General features: G+C 64.7%; 2 protein-coding genes across 4 annotated transcripts in view; both read left to right on the top strand.

Moving 5' to 3' along the window:
• The first annotated feature begins 236 nt into the window (after positions 1–236).
• LOC138845520 (histo-blood group ABO system transferase-like) overlaps positions 237–18,354 on the top strand; it is a 29,413-nt gene continuing 11,295 nt past the window's right edge. For 2 of the 3 annotated variants that reach the window (XM_070058443.1, XM_070058430.1), the window contains exon 1: positions 15,425–15,580. In XM_070058443.1, coding sequence (XP_069914544.1) covers positions 15,565–15,580 — 16 coding nt within the window. In that variant the 5' untranslated portion in view covers positions 15,425–15,564. Of the gene's footprint in view, positions 2,104–15,424; positions 15,581–18,354 lie in introns of those variants that run through there. The other variant, XM_070058437.1, reaches the window with a different exon arrangement.
• On the top strand, positions 5,534–13,675 carry LOC138845527 (histo-blood group ABO system transferase-like). Its single transcript, XM_070058452.1, has 7 exons — positions 5,534–5,639; positions 7,246–7,306; positions 8,781–8,837; positions 9,788–9,835; positions 10,806–10,841; positions 11,263–11,397; positions 11,978–13,675. The coding sequence occupies exons 3-7, from the start codon at positions 8,809–8,811 to the stop codon at positions 12,666–12,668; spliced, it is 939 nt and encodes a 312-aa protein (XP_069914553.1). The 5' UTR covers positions 5,534–5,639; positions 7,246–7,306; positions 8,781–8,808; the 3' UTR covers positions 12,669–13,675.

Genomic DNA, 18,354 nt, shown 5'->3' with positions numbered 1-18,354 from the left:
AGGCCGTGGAGAAGCCCAGAGACTGTGGAGGAGCCCTGAGGCCATGGAGAAGCCCAGAGACTGTGGAGAAGCCCCGAGGCCATGGAGAAGCTCAGAGACTGTGGAGGAGCCCTGAGGCCGTGGAGAAGCCCTGAGGCCGTGGAGGAGCCTTGAGGATGTGGAGAAGCCCAGAGACTGTGGAGAAGCCAAGACTGTGGAGGAGCCCAGAGGCCGTGGAGGAGCCCAGAGGCCATGGAGGAGCCCTGAACCGCTCTGCACAGGGGCTGCTCCATTTTACAGCTCCTCAGCACTGTGGAAAGTTGTGGTCTCCACACCTCCACCCACACAGGTTCATTTTGCTTCCTTTTTAACTAATATGGCCATCCTAGCCGTTGTCAAGTGGAGTCTATTGAGTTTTTTAAAAATTAATTTGTTTGTAAGGCAGAGTGACGGGTGAGGCAGAGAGAAATCTTCCACTGCTGCTTCACTCCCCACATGGCCACAGCAGCGACGGCCGCCACAGTGCAAGGCCAGGAGCCTGGCGCTCCGTCCTGGTCCCCACGTGGCTGGCAGGGCCCAGGTCTTACCTGAGGCACCTGCTGCTGCTTTTCCAGGTTCGTTAGCAGGAAACTGGACTGGAAACAGCACCTGGGACTCACACTGGTATTGGAGCCGGCATCACACACAGCTTCACCACTGTATCGCTATTTATTTGAAAGGCAGAGTTACAGAGAGGTAGAGGCAGAGGGAGAGAGAGAGAGGTCTTCCATTCACTGGTTCACTCCCCAGATGACTGCAATGGCCAGAGATGGGCCAATCTGAAGCTAGGAGCCAGGAGCTTCTTCCACATCTCCCACGCGGGTGCAGGGGCCCCTGCACTTGGGCCATCTGCTGCTTTTCCAGGCCACAGCAGAGAGCTGGATGGGAAGTGGAGCAGCCGGGACTTGAACTGGTATCCATATGGGATGCCGGCACTGCAGGTGGCGGCTTTAGCTGTGCCACAGCGTTGGCCCCTGTAGTGTCTTGATTTACAGTTCTTTAATTTAGATGCAGTGTGGCTCGTCCTTTCTTTGGTCTATGAAGTCATCACCAGACCCAACGTCAAGAACGTCTCTGTTTTTTGTAAGACTTTAACAATTTAGCTTTTGTATTTTGTGTTAGTTCTGTGTATGCTGTGAGGTGTGGAGACACCCGTTCCTCATTCGGCTTCCCCTGCTGCAGTGCGGCCGTGCCAAGGGGCCTCCGTAGACCCGGCTCTGCTCTCCCAGACTTGGAGACGAGGGCCAGGGTCCCTGAGATGCTGTATGGGCAGGGGGCCCCTCTTCCATCCCCAGCGCCTGCGGCACCAGAGGTAGCGCCAGGCTGGATGGGAGCAGAGGGTGGGGATTGGAGAGGAGAGGTTGTCAGGTTGCAAGACGACAGTGGGGGGGTGGTGTCCTGGGTCTAAGCTTCCAGCTCCTCCCTGGCCTGGCCTGGCCCCTCCCCTCTCCCTCTGCCAGATGGGAGCCCAACCAGGGAGCATGGATTGGGGGAGGAGCAGAGAGGGCTGCCCTCTGCCTCCTCTCCCTGCCGGCTGAGGGCACGTGATGCCGCCCTGAGACTTGGGGACGACCTCAGGAGCATCGCTGGCTGGGGCCTTCTTCCAAGCTCATTCTCAGCCCACGACTCTCTGGGACCAGGCGCTTTGCCTGCAGAGAACACGGGGACCTGGCGGTGTGGGGGTGGGTAGATGAGGTCCCAGGGCGGGAGCCAAAACTGGAGAGGGTAAGGTGGTGGGTGTGGAATCCCCGGGGCTTTGGGGGCTGTCAAAGGGCAGAGCATGGCCCCTCCAGGACCTGAGGTGTGGGCTGTGGGGAGAGCTCTCCTGAGCCCGGGCACTGCCGGGCTGCTGCGTTCCTGTCCTGGCTGTGGACCTGGCCGGCTGCCCAGCCAATCCTGGGCAAATCAGAAACCCGCCCAGGAGGCACAGGTGGGTAAAGAGCCAGCTTCTTCCTGCAGGTGGATCTGGCTCCGAGTCCGAGCGCCGAGCGCCGGCTGGGCCGACCTCTGCCTCGCATCGGCCTTTGTCTCCACCTCCGGATCCCCGGCTTGCGGGGCCCTGAGCAACCATGGAAGGCCGAGGAGGTGAGTGGGAGCGGCGTGGGCCCCGGAGCTGGGCTGCTGTGCCCTCCGCGGAGTCTGACCGTCTCAACAGCTGCTCCAGCCGGACGCTCAGAGAAGGCCTGGCCAGCAGAGTGGGCAGAGCCCGGGGGTCTGGGGGCTGCTGTGTGGGGCTGGGTCTGCGAAGGGAGGGAGGTGGTGGGTGGCAGGACGCAGCTGTGGCCGAGTTAGGGCAGGGGGCGGACCCTTGGCCAAGAAATCCTGCTGGGAGGGCAGTGCCCTGTCCCCCTGTCGCCTGCCCCCTGGACGGCCCCCACCCCTGGCCGTGAGGGCACAGAGGACAGAGCCAGTGGTCAGCTGGGGTCTCCTCCTGTTATGACCTTGGCCCGGAAGAGCCAGGACCACGGTGCCTCCAGGGGAAAGCAGGCACCTGCTGGGGGAGCTAGGGGCGTGGGGTAGAGATGGCTGAGGGGAGGAGGCATCCTTGGGGCTGCCCGGGGTCAGTTATCCTGCAGCCAGGGAGGGCAGGACAAGAGAGGGTGTGGGGAGGAGGGGGGAGGGGAGGAGAGGGTGTGGGGAGGAGGGGGCAGGGCAGGAGAGGATGTGGAGAGGGAGGGGGAGGGCAGGAGAGGGTGTGGGGAGGGAGGGGTGGGGAAGGAAGGGCAGGGTGGTCCGACAGCAGGAGACAGGTCCAGCCTGTTCTCCCTGCCCCTACAGGATCCCCAGCATGGGGGCTCCACAGATGGAGGCCGGGCCGCTTCTGACCTCTGGCTGCTGTGCACAACTCATGGGTCAAGTGTGTGCTGGGTGGGTGCCGGCCCCCCGCGCTGGCAGTGAGCCGAGCCTGCTTGCTGCTCTGAGAGTCAGGAGCCCGTCTCGAAGGCGGAGCTGAGGCGGGCTGCCGGGTGGACTTGGGGCGCAAGGGAGGGAAGCTTGAGGAGACCCGGGCTCTCAGGGCGCTCCCTGGGGGTGGGGTGGCCCGGGAAGCTGGGCGTGCTTCCGGGGCGGGGTGCGGTGAGCAGTGGTGTCCAGTGCAGAGCTGCACGGGGTCAGGGCTGGGACACAGGGTGGAGGCTCCGGGCGGTGCGTGCAGGTGTGGGAGCCGGCATGGCCACCACGCCTGCGCCTCCAACGCTGTCTCACGGGAGGAGGAAGAGCAAGGGCCAGAGGGCAGGGTGCTGGGGAAGCCAGCCAAGGCCGGAGAAGGTTCTGGAAGCCCAGGCGAGCACGTTTCCTCCAGGAAGAGCCGTCTACACTGTCAGCTGTGGCTGAGGGGTCAGGTGGTGGCGAGGACAGAGGGGGCCAGGGGTCAGGCAGCGTGCGGCGGGGCGGGGCAGAGCTGCTGGGGCCCCAGAGCCTTCCGAACCTGTGGAGTGTGAGTGTGTGAGTGTGTGTACGTGTGTGTGTATGTATATATGTGTGTGAACGTGTGTATAAGTGTGTGAGTGTGTAAGTGTGTGTATGTATTATGTGAGTGTGTGTATGTATGCATGTGTTTGTGTATGTGTGTGAGCGTGTGAATGTGTGTGAGTATATGTGTGTGTGTACTGTGAGTCTGTGTGTGTATGTGTGTGTGTGTGCACTCACACACACACACTGGAGACTGGTAGGCTCGAGGAGGGTGAGGATGGACCCCCGGGGGTGCAGGTGTGAATGTGTGTGTGTACATGTGTGTATGTGTTGAGTGTGTACATGTGTGTACTGTGAGTCTGTGTGTGTATGTATGTGTGTATGTGTGTGTGCACTCACACACACACACTGGAGACTGGTGGGCTCATGGAGGGTGAGGATGGACCCCGGGGAGGGTGCAGGTGTGAATGTGTGTGTGTACATGTGTGTATGTGTGTGAGTGTGTACATGTGTGTGTACGTGTGAGTCTGTGTGTATGTATGTATGTGTGTGTGACTCACGCACACACACTGGAGACTGGTGGGCTACAGGAGGGTGAGGATGGACCCCATGCAGGTGTGAGAGTGTGTGTGTATGTATATGTGTGTGTGTGTGTATGTATATGTGTGTGAGTGTATGTATATGCATGTGAGTGTGTGAGTTGTACATTGTGTGTGTACATGTGTGAGTGTGTGTGTCTGTGCTAGAGGAGGGTGAGGAGGGGCCCCGGGTGGTGCAGGTGTGAGTATGTGTGAGTGTGTATATGTATATGTGTGTATGTGTGTGAGTGTGTACATGTGTGTGTACGTGTGTGTGTCTTGCTAGAGGAGGGTGACCGGTGAGGGTGCAGGCGTGAATGTGTATGTGTGTGAGTGTGTGTGTCTGTGCTGGAGGAGGGTGAGGATCGACCCCAGGGGGGTGCAGGTGTGAGTGTGTGTGTGTATATATAGGTGTGGGGGTGTGTGTGTCAGTGTGTGTGTATATGTGTGTGTGACTGTGTATGTGAGTGTGTGTCTGTATGTGTGTGTGTGTATATGTGTGTGTGTCAGTGTGTGTCAGTGTGTGTGTGTATGTGTGAGTGTGTGAGTGTGTGTGTCTGTGCAGGAGGGTGAGGGGGACCCCGGGGGTGCAGGCCCGAGCGCTGGTGGTCTCGAGCGAGGCTTCTTTACTTCTCCACACGGCAAAGCATCAGAAGGCGGCGGAGACGGGGACACATCTTCCAGCTCCCGTCTGCCGGTCCCCTCTCCACGTGGCCACAACGCCCGGGCCGGCAGCGCTGAGCCAGGGGGCTCCACCCTGGTGACCTCGGGCAGCCCAGGCCACCCACCAAGGCTGGGCGGGATCCAGGTCCCACCCTCTGAGCGCCTCCCATGGGGATTAGGTGTCCACAGGAGGGCGCAGCCCCGCTCCAGCGCCAGGGCAGCAGGGAGAGCCGCGGGCTCAGCGCGGCCTGGCCGGCCCTGCCCTGGCTGCCCCGGGCCACCCCGGGCCGCCCCTGCTCCCAGGCAGCCCCACCTGTGCTCTCCCCTCCGTGGCCTCCACGGCAGAAGCCACGGCTCGGAGAACGCTGGTTTCAATTTGCTGTTGTTTTGATTTGAGAGATGAAGGCGACAGCGGAGAGGCAGACAGACCAGGAGAGAACTCCCACTCCCCAGACGCCTGGCGAGGCTGGAACTGGGTCAGGCTGGAGCTGGGAGCGGGAACTCGGGCTGCCCCCAGGGTCCCCGGGCAGGAGTGTGGGCTCAGGAGCCGCGGGATGCAGGTGCCCCAGGCCCAGCGCCCGCCCCCGGGTGGGTTTTAAGTTTGTCACACACCTGCTTTCCTGCGTCCAAGACTCAAAGCGAAATTCTTTCCATCCTAATTCTTTCCACCCTTGGCTCTGGTTTGTTCACATTGTGACTTGATTTCCCCCAGAAACCTTTGATTTAAGGAGGGCAAACGTCACGCCTCCATAACGAGGTCGGAACGTGGTGACTTCCCACCCGCCGCCTCCTCCCTCTCCATTCTTATTTGTTACCCAGATCTATTTTTTTTTTTTTTTGACAGGCAGAGTGGACAGTGAGAGAGAGACACAGAGAGAAAGGTCTTCCTTCTGCCGTTGGTTCACCCTCCAGTGGCTGCTGCGGCCGGCGAACTGCGGTCGGCTGTGCCGACCCGAAGCCAGGAGCCAGGTGCTTCTCCTGGTCTCCCATGGGGTGCAGGGCCCAAGCACTTAGGCCATCCTCCACTGCACTCTTGGGCCACAGCAGAGAGCTGGCCTGGAAGAGGGGCAACCGGGACAGAATCCGGCGCCCCGACCGGGACTAGAACCTGGTGTGCTGGTGCTGCAAGGCGGAGGATTAGCCTAGTGAGCCGCGGCGCCGGCCTACCCAGATCTATTTTCAATGGACTTTATACACATACGGTTCACTCTATACTAAGAGTTCAACAAAATGCATGGGAAAGAAGCAGCCCTGTCCTTGTGTTAGGCAGGAAGTTAGGTATGAGCTTATGTGTGTGTGACAAAGGCCTCCGGAGAAGACGTCTACGTCCAGCATATGCATCTGCATCTCCAAGTCATCCCGATAATGTTTCAGGGGCAGCCCAGTGTCCACATCCTGCCCTGCCCCTTCTACCCGATAACCTGCCAGGTGGGGGCCCCGCCCCTTCTGCCTGACAAATCTTCCCCAATCTCCCGGTGCAGCCCAGTCTCTGCCTCTCAAACACCCCATTCTCCAGGGGGCCCTGCTCCCCCTTCCTCTGAACCCAGGATGGCGCCAGCGAGGCTTCCTCCTGTCTGGTACCTTCAGGGGAAAACTCAGATAGGAGCTTCTTAGTATTTACAGCCATGAAGTCCTTTGTCTCAGGAGGAGACCTGTGAGGACAGAGACCCAGCTCCTTAAAAACCCCCCCACCCCCCCACCCCCGCCTCAACAGGACCACCGCTCAGCCCTCGGCCTCGCTGCTGAGCCGCCCTCTGCCTGGCCAGGTGTAGTCTCTCAAACGTGTAACCTCGCTCCTTCCCCCCAGTCAGAGCAGCTGCGCTCTCTCCCAGGTCCTGACTGCAGAGGTGCCCTCCGTTCTTGCGGATGTCCCTGCCCTAGTAAACTTTGCTACTTTCCACTACTCTGGCTCACGCCTGAATTCTTTCTTGAGCTAAGACAAGAACACTCCAATTTCTCCGATAACACCTGGACAGGCAGGACAGGGGCTGACCAAGTCATTGCTTCTCATAGTGTCAGTTTCACTTCCACAATTTCCCTTTTAGAAAACACGTTTCCTTTAGAGCCCCCCCCCGCCACCTCCCCTGCTCATGGGCTCCTGGAGTCCACTGCTCCGAGGGCACAGGACTCAGGCACTGGAGACTCGGAGCAGGCGCTGAGACAGGAGCGCCCAGTCCCTAGGAAGGGGCCCACCTGGGGACAGCAGCGGGGCTGGGCCCCCATAGAAGCCTCTCAGGCACAGGCGACCTCCACCCTGTGAGTAGGCGACCGCCAGCCAGCCCAGCAGTGAGCTGAGGATGGCCCAGGGCCCAGGACAGGCGAGCGGGGGCAGGGCCCAGAGCCCTGGAGAGGCCGGAGGAGCCCCGGGCACAGAGCTGGGGGACAGACGGCTCCCCCCTCGGTGCAGTGGCAGTGGGAGGGGAGCGGTGTGGAGCTGGGGCTGGGCTGGGGCGGGAGACACGGGGCCGGGCTGGGGTCCCCCGCCGCCTGCTGGGGGCACCGCTGTGTGAGGCACAGGGAACAGGTGCGGTGGCAGGTGGGGGAGGGCTCATCGCCGCCCCCTGCTGTTTTCCAGGAAAACGCTGCCCCCTGCAGCCCCTGCTCCTTGGGATCATTCTCCTCCTGGTCTTCTTTGGGTAAGAAACCTGCGGTGCTGGGCGGGGGGAGGGGCAGCCTTAGACACGGGGGCACCCCCAGCCACCCACCCCAGCACTGCAGCAGTGGGGAGGGGCGGCGACAGCTGTCACTCAAACTCCACCCCACCCTTCCCTTCTGCTGAGCACAGAGGGGACGTGGGGAGGGCACTCCGTCCCGGGCACAGAGGGGACGTGGGGAGGGCACTCCGTCCCGGGCACAGAGGGGACGTGGGGAGGGCACTCCGTCCCGGGCACAGAGGGGACGTGGGGATGGCACTCCCTCCTGGGCACAGAGGGGACGTGGGGAGGGCACTCCGTCCCGGGCACAGGGGGGACGCGGGGAGGGCACTCCGTCCTGGCACAGAGGGGACATGGGGAGGGCACTCCGTCCCGGGCACAGGGGGGACGTGGGGAGGGCACTCCGTCCTGGGCACAGAGGGGACATGGGGAGGGCACTCTGTCCAGGGCACAGAGGGGACGTGGGGAGGGCACTCTGTCCAGGGCACAGAGGGGACATGGGGAGGGCACTCCGTCCCGGGCACAGGGGGGACGTGGGGAGGGCACTCCGTCCTGGGCACAGAGGGGACGTGGGGAGGGCACTCCGTCCTCCTGGGCACAGAGGGGACGCTGGGAGGGCACTCCGTCCTCCAGGGCACAGAGGGGACGCGGGGAGGGCACTCCGTCCTCCTGGGCACAGAGGGGACGCTGGGAGGGCACTCCGTCCTCCAGGGCACAGAGGGGACGCTGGGAGGGCACTCCGTCCCGGGCACAGGGGGGACGTGGGGAGGGCACTCCGTCCCGGGCACAGGGGGGACGTGGGGAGGGCACTCCGTCCCGGGCACAGAGGGGACGTGGGGAGGACACTCCGTCCTCCAGGGCACAGAGGGGACGTGGGGAGGGCACTCCGTCCCGGGCACAGAGGGGACGTGGGGAGGGCACTCCGTCCCGGGCACAGGGGGGACGTGGGGAGGGCACTCCGTCCCGGGCACAGAGGGGCCGCTGGGAGGGCACTCCGTCCTCCTGGGCACAGAGGGGCCGCTGGGAGGGCACTCCATCCCGGGCACAGAGGGGACGCGGGGAGGGCACTCCGTCCCGGGCACAGGGGGGACGCTGGGAGGGCACTCCGTCCTCCAGGGCCGGGAGGGGAAGCCGAGTCAGGCCAGGCCGTGAGCTGCTTCCAGAGGCTCCTGGAACCCCAGAGTGAGGTCCGGCCAGGGCTCCTGGGGCGTGTGCCGCACAGGGAGGAGAGGCGCTGGCGTGGCCTCAGGCTGCACACACCTGGCGGGGGACCCTGCAGCTGCCACGGGGCCCCCACACAGCCCCAGCCCCAGGGTCCTCCCCAGCCCACCTTGCGGCCGCCTGGGCTGGGCCGGGACCTGGCAGCCTCCCAGGAGGCTCTGTGCTGTGTGCAGGGAGGGGGACGGGGGGCTGGGCTCTGCGTCCTGACCCCCCCCCCCCCCCGCTCTTCCCGCAGCTACGGGTTCCTGAGCTCCAGACGCCCGATGCCAGGAGGCCTGGGAGTCGGGCCTGGGTGAGTGTGGGGGGTGGGTGCCGGCCTCAGGCCTGGTCACTGCTCCCTGGGCTCCCCCGCCCCTCCCCTCCAGGCTCTGCCCAGAGCAGCCCCGGCCCCTCCACGGCTTGGAAGGGCCCAGGCACTGCTGCCCTCGGCTCAGGCTCCAGCCGCAACCTCCCTGTGCCCTGCGGCCCCGACTCGGCCTCTCTGGGGGCCCTTTGTGGCCCCCGCCCTGCCCGTGCCCCTCGTCCTGCGCACCCTTCCACCCTCCCCAGGGTCGCCCCTGGCAGCGCCCCGAGGCTTCCTCCCCTCTGCCTGCACCCACACCTGCACCTGACCGCGGCTGTCAGTGCTGCCCCAGTCTCCCTCCTGTCCCACCTCTCTGCCCGGACCCCCAGTCTCTGTGACCCTCGCCCCTCACAGAAGCCGCAGTGATCTTTCTGGATCAGGTGGGGGAGGGGGAGAGGAGGCCCTTGGTGGTCTGGCCCCCCACCCCCCGCACAGCCTCTGTAGCCCCTTCCCCACCCAGGCCGGGGTTCTGAGCGGCAGCCAGGGTGTCGTCCTCGGTGCCCTGCGTGCCACGTGGCCCTGGCCCCAGGCTTGGTCCGTCTGCGCCCCCCGCCCCAGAGCTGCTCTTGTCCTCACTGCTCTCGGGGTCCAGAGCTCCCTCTGCCCCCGCCCCACGCAGGGTGGGACCGCCCCGGGCACTGCCTGCTCTCCCGGGCCCCCGGGTGCCTGGGCTCTGCCGCGCAGGTCTCTGGGGTCTCTCAGGAGGTCACAGTAGACGGTGGCCAGGGCTGGTTGCTCTCATGCTGCTGGACCCCCCCACACCCCAGGACGCCCGCTGTGACCGCTCAGACCCCGCTGCAGCCCCGCCCTGCGCTGTCCCCCGGGCCCCAGGTTCTGTGCACGTGGGCCCGGCCTCTGCTCCCGGTGCCAACCCCGTCTCCTGTGCTCTCCTTCTGCAGCGTGGCAGTTGGGGACCCCGACAGCCGGCCCGTGGTGGCCTTGTCCAGGTACGGTGGCCTCGTGCCGTCCCCCAGCTGCGCATCTGCCCTCTGCCTGGAGTCCCGCGGCCCCTTCCCGGCTCTGCTCTGACCTCGCCCTCGTCCGGCGCGTCTGGGCGGCCGAGTGTGGCCTGCGGGTCTGCCCTGCTGCGGGTCCTGAGCTTTCTGAGGCGGCGGCCAGCAGCACAGGAGAGCCCTGGCCAGGGTGTGGGGCCTGGGGCGGGGCCGCAGTGTGGGCGGGCTGCAGTGGGGATGGGGCTTCAACGTGGGTGGGGCTTAGATGTGGGCGGGGCTAGGTGGGGTGTAGCTTTTGATGTGGGCGGGGCTGAAGTGTGGGCGGGGCTGAAGTGGGGCGGGGCTGCAGTGGGATGGGGCTGAATTGGAGGCAGGGCTGCAATGTGGGTGGGGCTGGGGGGCATGGCTGCAATGTGGGTGGGGTTTAAATGTGGGCAGGGCTGAAGTGGGGGCGGGGCCTGCCCCATGCCTGGCTCTGGGCTTATCTGTATTTATCTGTGGAACCCCCCCTGCACCTGCCATAGACCAGAGTCCTGGGGTGGGGGTTATCTGCCTGGCCGCTCCCTGGTCACTGCGGGGCTTCCTGAATCTTCATCTTCCCACCAGGCCCGACCCCGTGGACCTCTCCCTCCACATCTGCCTTTGGGGGGGCCCGCGGGGTTCAGGTGGGGGCCGTCAGAGCAGCTCCTGTGACCGCTGAGCTGGCCGTGGTCCGCGCCTCTGCTGCCCCTCCCTGGGCCATGTCCAGCCCCTCCCTGCCCACACGGACTCACAGGGACCCCGTGGGGCTCCCTGCAGCCTGCGGGGCCCCCTCTCCCAGCTCACTGAGCCTGTCCTTCCCGGGGTCCCCGATGGTGGCCGACAGGCACCCTGGGGGCTCAGGAAGCGTGTGTGGGCTGTACGTGCACGCCCCCGCGCCCGCGCCCCGCCCCTCCCAGCACTCACCACGCGCTGTGTCCTGCAGGATGCTGTACCCCCAGCCAAAGGTGCTGACTCCCTCGTGAGTGCCGGGCGTGTCCTGGGGGTCGGGCAAGGGCGGGCACTGGGCCTGGGCGGGGCGGGGGGGCGTTCCCTCTCCCGTCCTCTGCGGGGCCTCCAGGTTCGGCCGCAGTGCTCCTGTCCTCTTCTCTGTCCCTGGCCCGGCCCCTGCTGTCCTTGTCCCCCTGGGGCCTGGGGGCTGTGGGGGGATCTTCCTACAGTGGGAGGGGCCTCCTGGTCCCGAGTGGGCAGCGGGGCTGGGGCGGGCTGAGCCGGCCGCGAGCCGCTGGCTGGAGTCTGGGTGTCCTCGGCTTGGTGTCCTGCCGAGTCCTCCGGAAGGGGCGGCCCTGGGGGCGGAGGCCGAGTCGGGGTCCCGGGTGGGGGCGGCTGTGTTGCCCACCCTCCTGCCGGCCCCGCGTTGCCGCGTGGCTGTCCCTGTGCAGACGGAGTGATGTCCTCGTGCTGACCCCCTGGCTGGCTCCCATCGTGTGGGAGGGGACCTTCAGCCCCGAGATCCTGGACGAGCAGTTCCGGCTGCAGAACGTGACCGTGGGACTGACCGTGTTTGCCGTTAAGAAGTGAGTGGGGGGGGGGGAACACCTCGGCCTCCACGCCCGCCTTGCACCCAGGACTCGCCTGGGCGGTGGTTTGCTCTCTGTGGGCAGTGGACACTGTCGCCCACAGAGCCGGCGCAGTGGATCCAGCAGGAGGGCTCAGGTGCAGGGGTGGGAGTCTAACCTGCCCCACCCGTCAGAGCTGCCCTGGGGGGAGTCTAACCTGCCCCCCATCTGAGCTGCCGTGAACACACCCGCTGTGCCGCAGCTCCCTGCCCTCAGCTGGGGGCCCCTCCCCGACCTGGAGGAGAGGTTAAGTGGGGCGCAGCCTGGACACCCCTGGGACAGTGCAGGACAGGGTGGCATGTGCTGCTTGTGACCTCAGGAGGTCCTGTGTCCCCAGGGCCAGGCAGCCTGTGGCCTCCTGGGGCAGGTGTGACCCCGCTCCCTGTGGCCTCCTGGGCAAGTGTGACCCCGCTCCCCATGGCCTCCTGGACGGGTGTGACCCTGCTCCCCGTGCCCTCTGGGGCAGGGGTGACCCCACTCCTTGTGGCCTCCTGGGTGGGTGTGACCGCGCTTCCCGCCTGCCGTCGCCTCCCTGCAGGTACGTGGCTTTCCTGCGGCTGTTCCTGGAGACGGCGGAGCAGCACTTCATGGTGGGCCACCGCGTCACCTACTACGTCTTCACCGACCGGCCGGCCGACGTGCCCCACGTGCCGCTGCGGGAGGGCCGGCGGCTGGCGGTGCTGGCCGTGCACAGCCACGCGCGCTGGCAGGACGTGTCCATGCACCGCATGGAGATGATCAGCCGCTTCTCGGAGCAGCGCTTCCGCCACGAGGTGGACTACCTGGTGTGTGTTGACGTGGACATGAAGTTCCGGGACCGCGTGGGCGTGGAGATCCTCAGCCCGCTGTTCGGCACCCTGCACCCCGGCTTCTACAGAGCCGACCGCCGGGCCTTCACCTACGAGCGGCGGCCGCGCTCCCAGGCGTACATCCCCCCGGACGAGGGCGACTTCTACTACTTGGGGGGCTTCTTTGGGGGCTCGGTGGCCGAGGTGCAGCGGCTGGCCAGCGCCTGTCACCAGGCCATGGTGCTGGACAAGGCCAACGGCATCGAGGCCGTGTGGCATGACGAGAGCCACCTGAACAAGTACCTGCTGTACCACAAGCCCACCAAGGTGCTGTCCCCCGAGTACCTGTGGGACCAGCGGCTGCTGGGCTGGCCCTCGGTCATGAAGAAGCTGAGGTTCGTGGCTGTGCCCAAGAACCACGAGGAGATGCGGAGCCCGTGAGGGGCTGGGGAGGGCGGGGCCTGGCCACCTGCGCTCCCTCCCGGCCACCCCGCGCCAGAAGTGGTTTTGGGAGAAAGGGGGCAGGGGCTCCACTTCCTCTCCCCGTGGAGAGAGATGGCTGCAGCCGAGCTGCCCAGCTCACGCCCAGGCAGGCCCAGCCCTCTGCCCCACCCAGAGACTCACACAGCCACGTGACACACACACAGGTACACGGACATGCACAGCCATGTGCACGTGGACACACAGCCATGCACATGGACACACACACGTGGACACACAGACTTAGTCCCGGGCGCTTTCTCCGGCACAAGTTCCCAGTGGCCACCAGCAGCTCCCGCCGAGTGTGCCCGGGCCCTGTGCCGGGCGGAGGCCGTGGTCTGGGACAAGGCCTCAGGCGTGTGCAGAGACTATCGAGGTTCGGGGGGCCGGGTTCCTCCTGTGCTGCCTCTAAGGACCCCATCACCTCCAGCTCTGTGACCCATTCGCGTTCTCTTTTGTGGACCGTGTGGTGTGTGTACTGTGTGGTTCACGTGTGTGTTGTATGTGTAGTGTTTCTGTATTGTGTATGTAGCAGTGCACTGTGCACATTGTGTGTGCATGTGTGTGTCACGTGTGTGTCACGTGTGGACGCTCAGCTGCTCCAGTGCCCTTTGTGGAGAAGACGACCCTTCCTCCACTGCACTGCGTTTGAGACCAGCGTTGTGACGTGGTAGGCTAAGACTCCACGTGCGGTGCCGGCGTCCCATGTGGGCGCCAGTTCAAGACCTGGCTGCTCCACTTCTGATCCAGCTCTCTGCTGTGGCCCGGGAAGGCAGTGGAAGATGCCCAAGTTCTTGGGCCCCTGCACCCGTGTGGGAGACCCGGAAGAAGCTCCTGGCTCCTGGCTTCAGATCGGCTCAGCTCTGGCCATTGTGGCCAACTGGGGAGTGAACCAGCAGATGGAAGACCTCTCTCTCTCTATTTCTGCCTCTCTGGAACTCTGTCTTTCAAATAAATAAGTAAATCTTAAAAAAAAAAAAAAAAAAAAAAAAAAAAAAAACCGGCAGAAGGATGGCACCAGTGAGAAGCGGCAGCTGCCCTTGCTCGGGCATCGCGGCGGAAGCCACAAAGGACCGCGTGACTCCTGTGGTTTCGGGACACAAACGTAAAAACTGGGCGGAGGATTTTATGGAAGGGGCCTGATGGAAACTGCTCAAGGAATCTGTGAAACTGCACCTGCACTAGGAGTGACCCCCAGGGGTCTCCACCTCCACCTCCCATTACGCCCTTGCAGGACAGGGAGCTTCCCCGGGGAAGACGGGCAAGCTGGTCGCACCCAGGTGCCTGTGCGGATGGGAAGGAGCCCGGAGAGCAGCCACAGCTCCCTGCAGGAAGTGCTCCCAGCTCCGGTCTCCCAGGGCCTTCACAAAGCGGCAAGGGCCCCCCGCCTTTCCCAGAACTCACGCGGGGCTTGTCAGGCCCTGGGGATGAGCCGGCAGAGACCCCTGCAGGAAGGTAGAAACAGCCCACCAGACCCCAAAGAAAAACATAGGCAAACCGCCAGGAAACAAAGCGAAGCCGTCTCAGTCGTCCCCTCGCTCCACCAGAATGGGAACAGGAGCCCCCTCCCGGCTCTCCCCGGGCCCCTCCCGGCTCTCCCCTGGCCCCTCCCGGCTCTCCCCGACCCCTCCCGGCTCTCCCCGGGCCCCTCCCGGCTCTCCCCGGGAGGCCTTTCCCCATTCAGGCAACAGTGCTCTCTGGCATCGCAGGCTCTGCACAGGACTGGACTCCAGCCCATCCCCCTTGCACAAATCGGGAACACAGGTGCTACTTGAAGCCTGGAAAGACCCCGCTCACTCCCACGTGGAAAAACCCGCTCCCTACCTCCCTTTCGGCCCCACCGGCTGGAGCCAGCACAGCAGGGTGAAGCCGCCCCACCCTGGAGACCAGCGAGACCCTGAGCCAAAGACCCGCACCTGCCCCTTAAACGGCGCAGAGAAGCCAAGGCGCTTCCCACGCCGCCCTCTTCTCTTGCTGCTGCCCACGTCCCAGCTGCACCCCGAGATGACACTCACCCTGGATAGGGCCACTCCAGGCTGTGGTCAGTTTATGACCCAATGCTTCCCACGGCCGCTCCTGTGGGGTGTGCACAGAGACTAGGGCTCATGTGGGGCAGCGTGGCCAAACTCTAAAGGAATGAGCTCAGAGGGGTTCGTCAGGAGTCCACACATCAGTTTGAAAACACAGCCTCGGGGCCGGGCTGTGGTGCAGTGGGTTGAGTCACCGCCTACGGTGCCGGTACCAGTGCCGGCATCCCATATAGGCGCCGGTTCTAGCCCTGGCTGCTCCACTTCCCATCCAGCTCTCTCCTGTGGCCTGGGAAAGCAGTAGAAGATGGCCCAAGTCCTTGGGCCCCTGCACCCACGTGGGAGACCCAGAAGAAGCTCCTGGCTTTGGATCTGCCCAACTTTGGCCTTTGCAGCCATTGGGGAGTGAACCAGCAGATGGAAGACCTCTCTCTCTCTCTCTCTCTCTCTGCCTCTCATTTCTTAATTCTACCTCCCAAATAAATAAATAAACCTTAAAAAAAAAAAAAAAGACAGCATCTCACACCCTGCCCCACCCCATTAAACCTCACTGCCACGCTCACCACTGTCTCACGCCTGAATTCTCCACTCTGCAGAGAACACAGGGACCTGGTGGTGTGGGGGTGGGTAGAGGCCGTGGACCTGGCCGGCTGCCCAGCCAATCCTGGGCAAATCAGAAACCCGCCCAGGAGGCACAGGTGGGTAAAGAGCCAGCTTCTTCCTGCAGGTGGATCTGGCTCCAAGTCTGAGCGCCGGCTGGGCCAACCTCCGCCTCGCATCGGCCTTTGTCTCCACCTCTGGATCCCCGGCTTGCAGGGCCCTGAGCAGCCATGGAAGGCCGAGGAGGTGAGCGGGAGCGGCGTGGGCCCCGGAGCTGGGCTGCTGTGCCCTCCGCGGTGTCTGACCGTCTCAACAGCTGCTCCAGCCGGAGGCTCAGAGACGGCCTGGCCAGCAGAGTGGGCAGAGCCCGGGGGTCTGGGGGCTGCTGTGTGGGGCTGGGTCTGCGAAGGGAGGGAGGCGGGGGAAGGCAGGACGCAGTCGTGGCCGAGTTAGGGCAGGGGGCGGACCCTTGGCCGAGACGTCCTGCTGGGAGGGCAGTGCCCTGTCCCCCTGTCGCCTGCCCCCTGGACGGCCCCCACCCCTGGCCGTGAGGGCACAGAGGACAGAGCCAGCGGTCAGCTGGGGTCTCCTCCTGTTATGACCTTGGCCCAGAAGAGCCAGGACCACGGTGCCTCCAGGGGAAAGCAGGCACCTGCTGGGGGAGCTAGGGGCGTGGGGTAGAGATGGCTGAGGGGAGGAGGCATCCTTGGGGCTGCCCGGGGTCAGTTATCCTGCAGCCAGGGAGGGCCGGGCAGGAGAGAGTGTGGGGAGGGAGGGGTGGGGAAGGAAGGGCAGGGTGGTCCGACAGCAGGAGACAGGTCTAGCCTGTTCTCCCTGCCCCTACAGTCTCAGGGCTGCTGGGCAGAGCCCCGCCCCCAGACCCTCAGGCCCAGCCCCCGGAACTACAGGGCCGGGGACCCCTGGGCTCCACTGTAAGCAGCTCTGGACTCCCGGGTCTCAGAGGAGGCCCCAGCACAGGAAGTGGCCGCAGGTCACGTGGCAGAGTCGCCGAGCTCAGAGCAAAGCGGAGACTCCTGCTTTGGGGGTGGGGGAGCAACAGCTGTCGAATCACAGAGCACGTCGTCTGTGGACACCCCTGGGACAGTGCAGGACAGGGAGGCGTGTGCTGCTTGCAGCCTAGGAGGTCCTGTGTCCCCAGGGCCAGGCAGCCCGCGGCCACCTGGGGTTTGTGTTGACCCCTGCTCTCCACGGCCTCCTGGGCTCTGGGCGAGGCTCGGGGTGTCCTTGTCCCCCGGAGGGCGGTGACCCCAGCCCCGAGGTTGGGGATGGCCTGGTAGCATCCACCACGGGCTTGCTCTGGCTCTGATGCCAAGCGTCCCATAGGAGACTGAGGTGGCAGCCACAGATGTGGCCAGGCCACGTGGTTCCGCGTGGTTGGGCCACACGCACCGCAGGCGACCCTGCTGTTTGACATCCCACAGGCAGGGCCCGTGGAGGGCGGTCAGCTCGTCCCCCGCTGCGCAGGTCCTGCCCCGGTTCAAGCACCAGCAGCCTCAGGTCCTGGGGCCCCTGCTGGTCCCCCGCAAAGCAGAGCGCAGGACCCTTGGACCCACAAATTCCGCACCACCCTGGGCAAAGCCTCTCCCCTGCTGGCACACGGCCCAAGCTTGTGAGAGATTCCACCTGTGGCCCCGGGAAAGCTGTTGCCTTCTCCCTTCCCTGAGCCCTGGTGGGTCAAACTCCACACGGGGCTTTATTACCTGCTGTTCTGCGCCAGGCAGAGTCCACTCCCCAGGGCGCCTTCCCCGGAGGCTGTGGAGGCGCCATGCCCAGTGCCACAGCTGTGCGGCCAGGCCCAGGGCGGAGGATGCGCCTGGGACCACCTGGGAGGTTATGGGGCGGGGGCAGGGCCTGGCAGAGAGGAGGGGCTGCTGTCCTCAGGCTCAGACACCCAGCAGAAGGGACGGGACCCGGGTGCCGGGTATGGCGGCGCGGGGCAGCGCTGCCTTCCGCCGGAGGCTGGGCCGTGCTCCCCGGCACGGGGGCTCCACGGATGGAAGCCAGGCCGCTTCTGACCTCTGGCTGCTGTGCACAACTCATGGGTCAAGTGTGTGCTGGGTGGGTGCCGGCCCCCGCGCTGGCAGTGAGCCGAGCCTGCTTGCTGCTCTGAGAGTCAGGAGCCCGTCTCGAAGGCGGAGCTGAGGCGAGCTGCCGGGTGGACTTGGGGCGCAAGGGATGGAAGCTCGAGGAGACCCGGGCTCTCAGGGCGCTCCCTGGGGGTGGGGTGGCCCGGGAAGCTGGGCGTGCTTCCGGGGGGGCGGTGCGGTGAGCAGTGGTGTCCAGTGCAGAGCTGCACGGGGTCAGGGCTGGGACACAGGGTGGAGGCTCCGGGCGGTGCGTGCAGGTGTGGGAGCCGGCATGGCCACCACGCCTGCGCCTCCAACGCTGTCTCACGGGAGGAGGAAGAGCAAGGGCCAGAGGGCAGGGTGCTGGGGAAGCCAGCCAAGGCCGGAGAAGGTTCTGGAAGCCCGGCGAGCACGTTTCCTCCAGGAAGAGTCGTCTACACTGTCAGCTGTGGCTGAGGGGTCAGGTGGTGGTGAGGACAGAGGGGGCCAGGGGTCAGGCAGCGTGCGGCAGGGCGGGGCAGAGCTGCTGGGGCCCCAGAGCCTTCCGAACCTGTGGAGTGTGAGTGTGTGAGTGTGTGTACGTGTGTGTGTATGTATATATGTGTGTGAACGTGTGTATATGTGTGAGTGTGTGTGTGTATGTATTATGTGAGTGTGTGTATGTATGCATGTGTTTGTGTATGTGTGTGAGCGTGTGAATGTGTGTGAGTATATGTGTGTGTGAGTGTGTACTGTGAGTCTGTGTGTGTATGTGTGTGTGTGCACTCACACACACACACTGGAGACTGGTAGGCTCGAGGAGGGTGAGGATGGACCCCCGGGGGTGCAGGTGTGAATGTGTGTGTGTACATGTGTGTATGTGTGTGAGTGTGTACTGTGAGTCTGTGTGTGTATGTATGTGTGTATGTGTGTGTGCACTCATGCACACACACT

Source organism: Oryctolagus cuniculus, chromosome 1 (genome assembly GCF_964237555.1).
Source record: "Oryctolagus cuniculus chromosome 1, mOryCun1.1, whole genome shotgun sequence".
NCBI lineage: Eukaryota > Metazoa > Chordata > Mammalia > Lagomorpha > Leporidae > Oryctolagus > Oryctolagus cuniculus.
The sequence above is the reverse complement of the archived record's forward strand: the minus strand, read 5'-3'. Positions and strand labels throughout refer to the sequence as shown.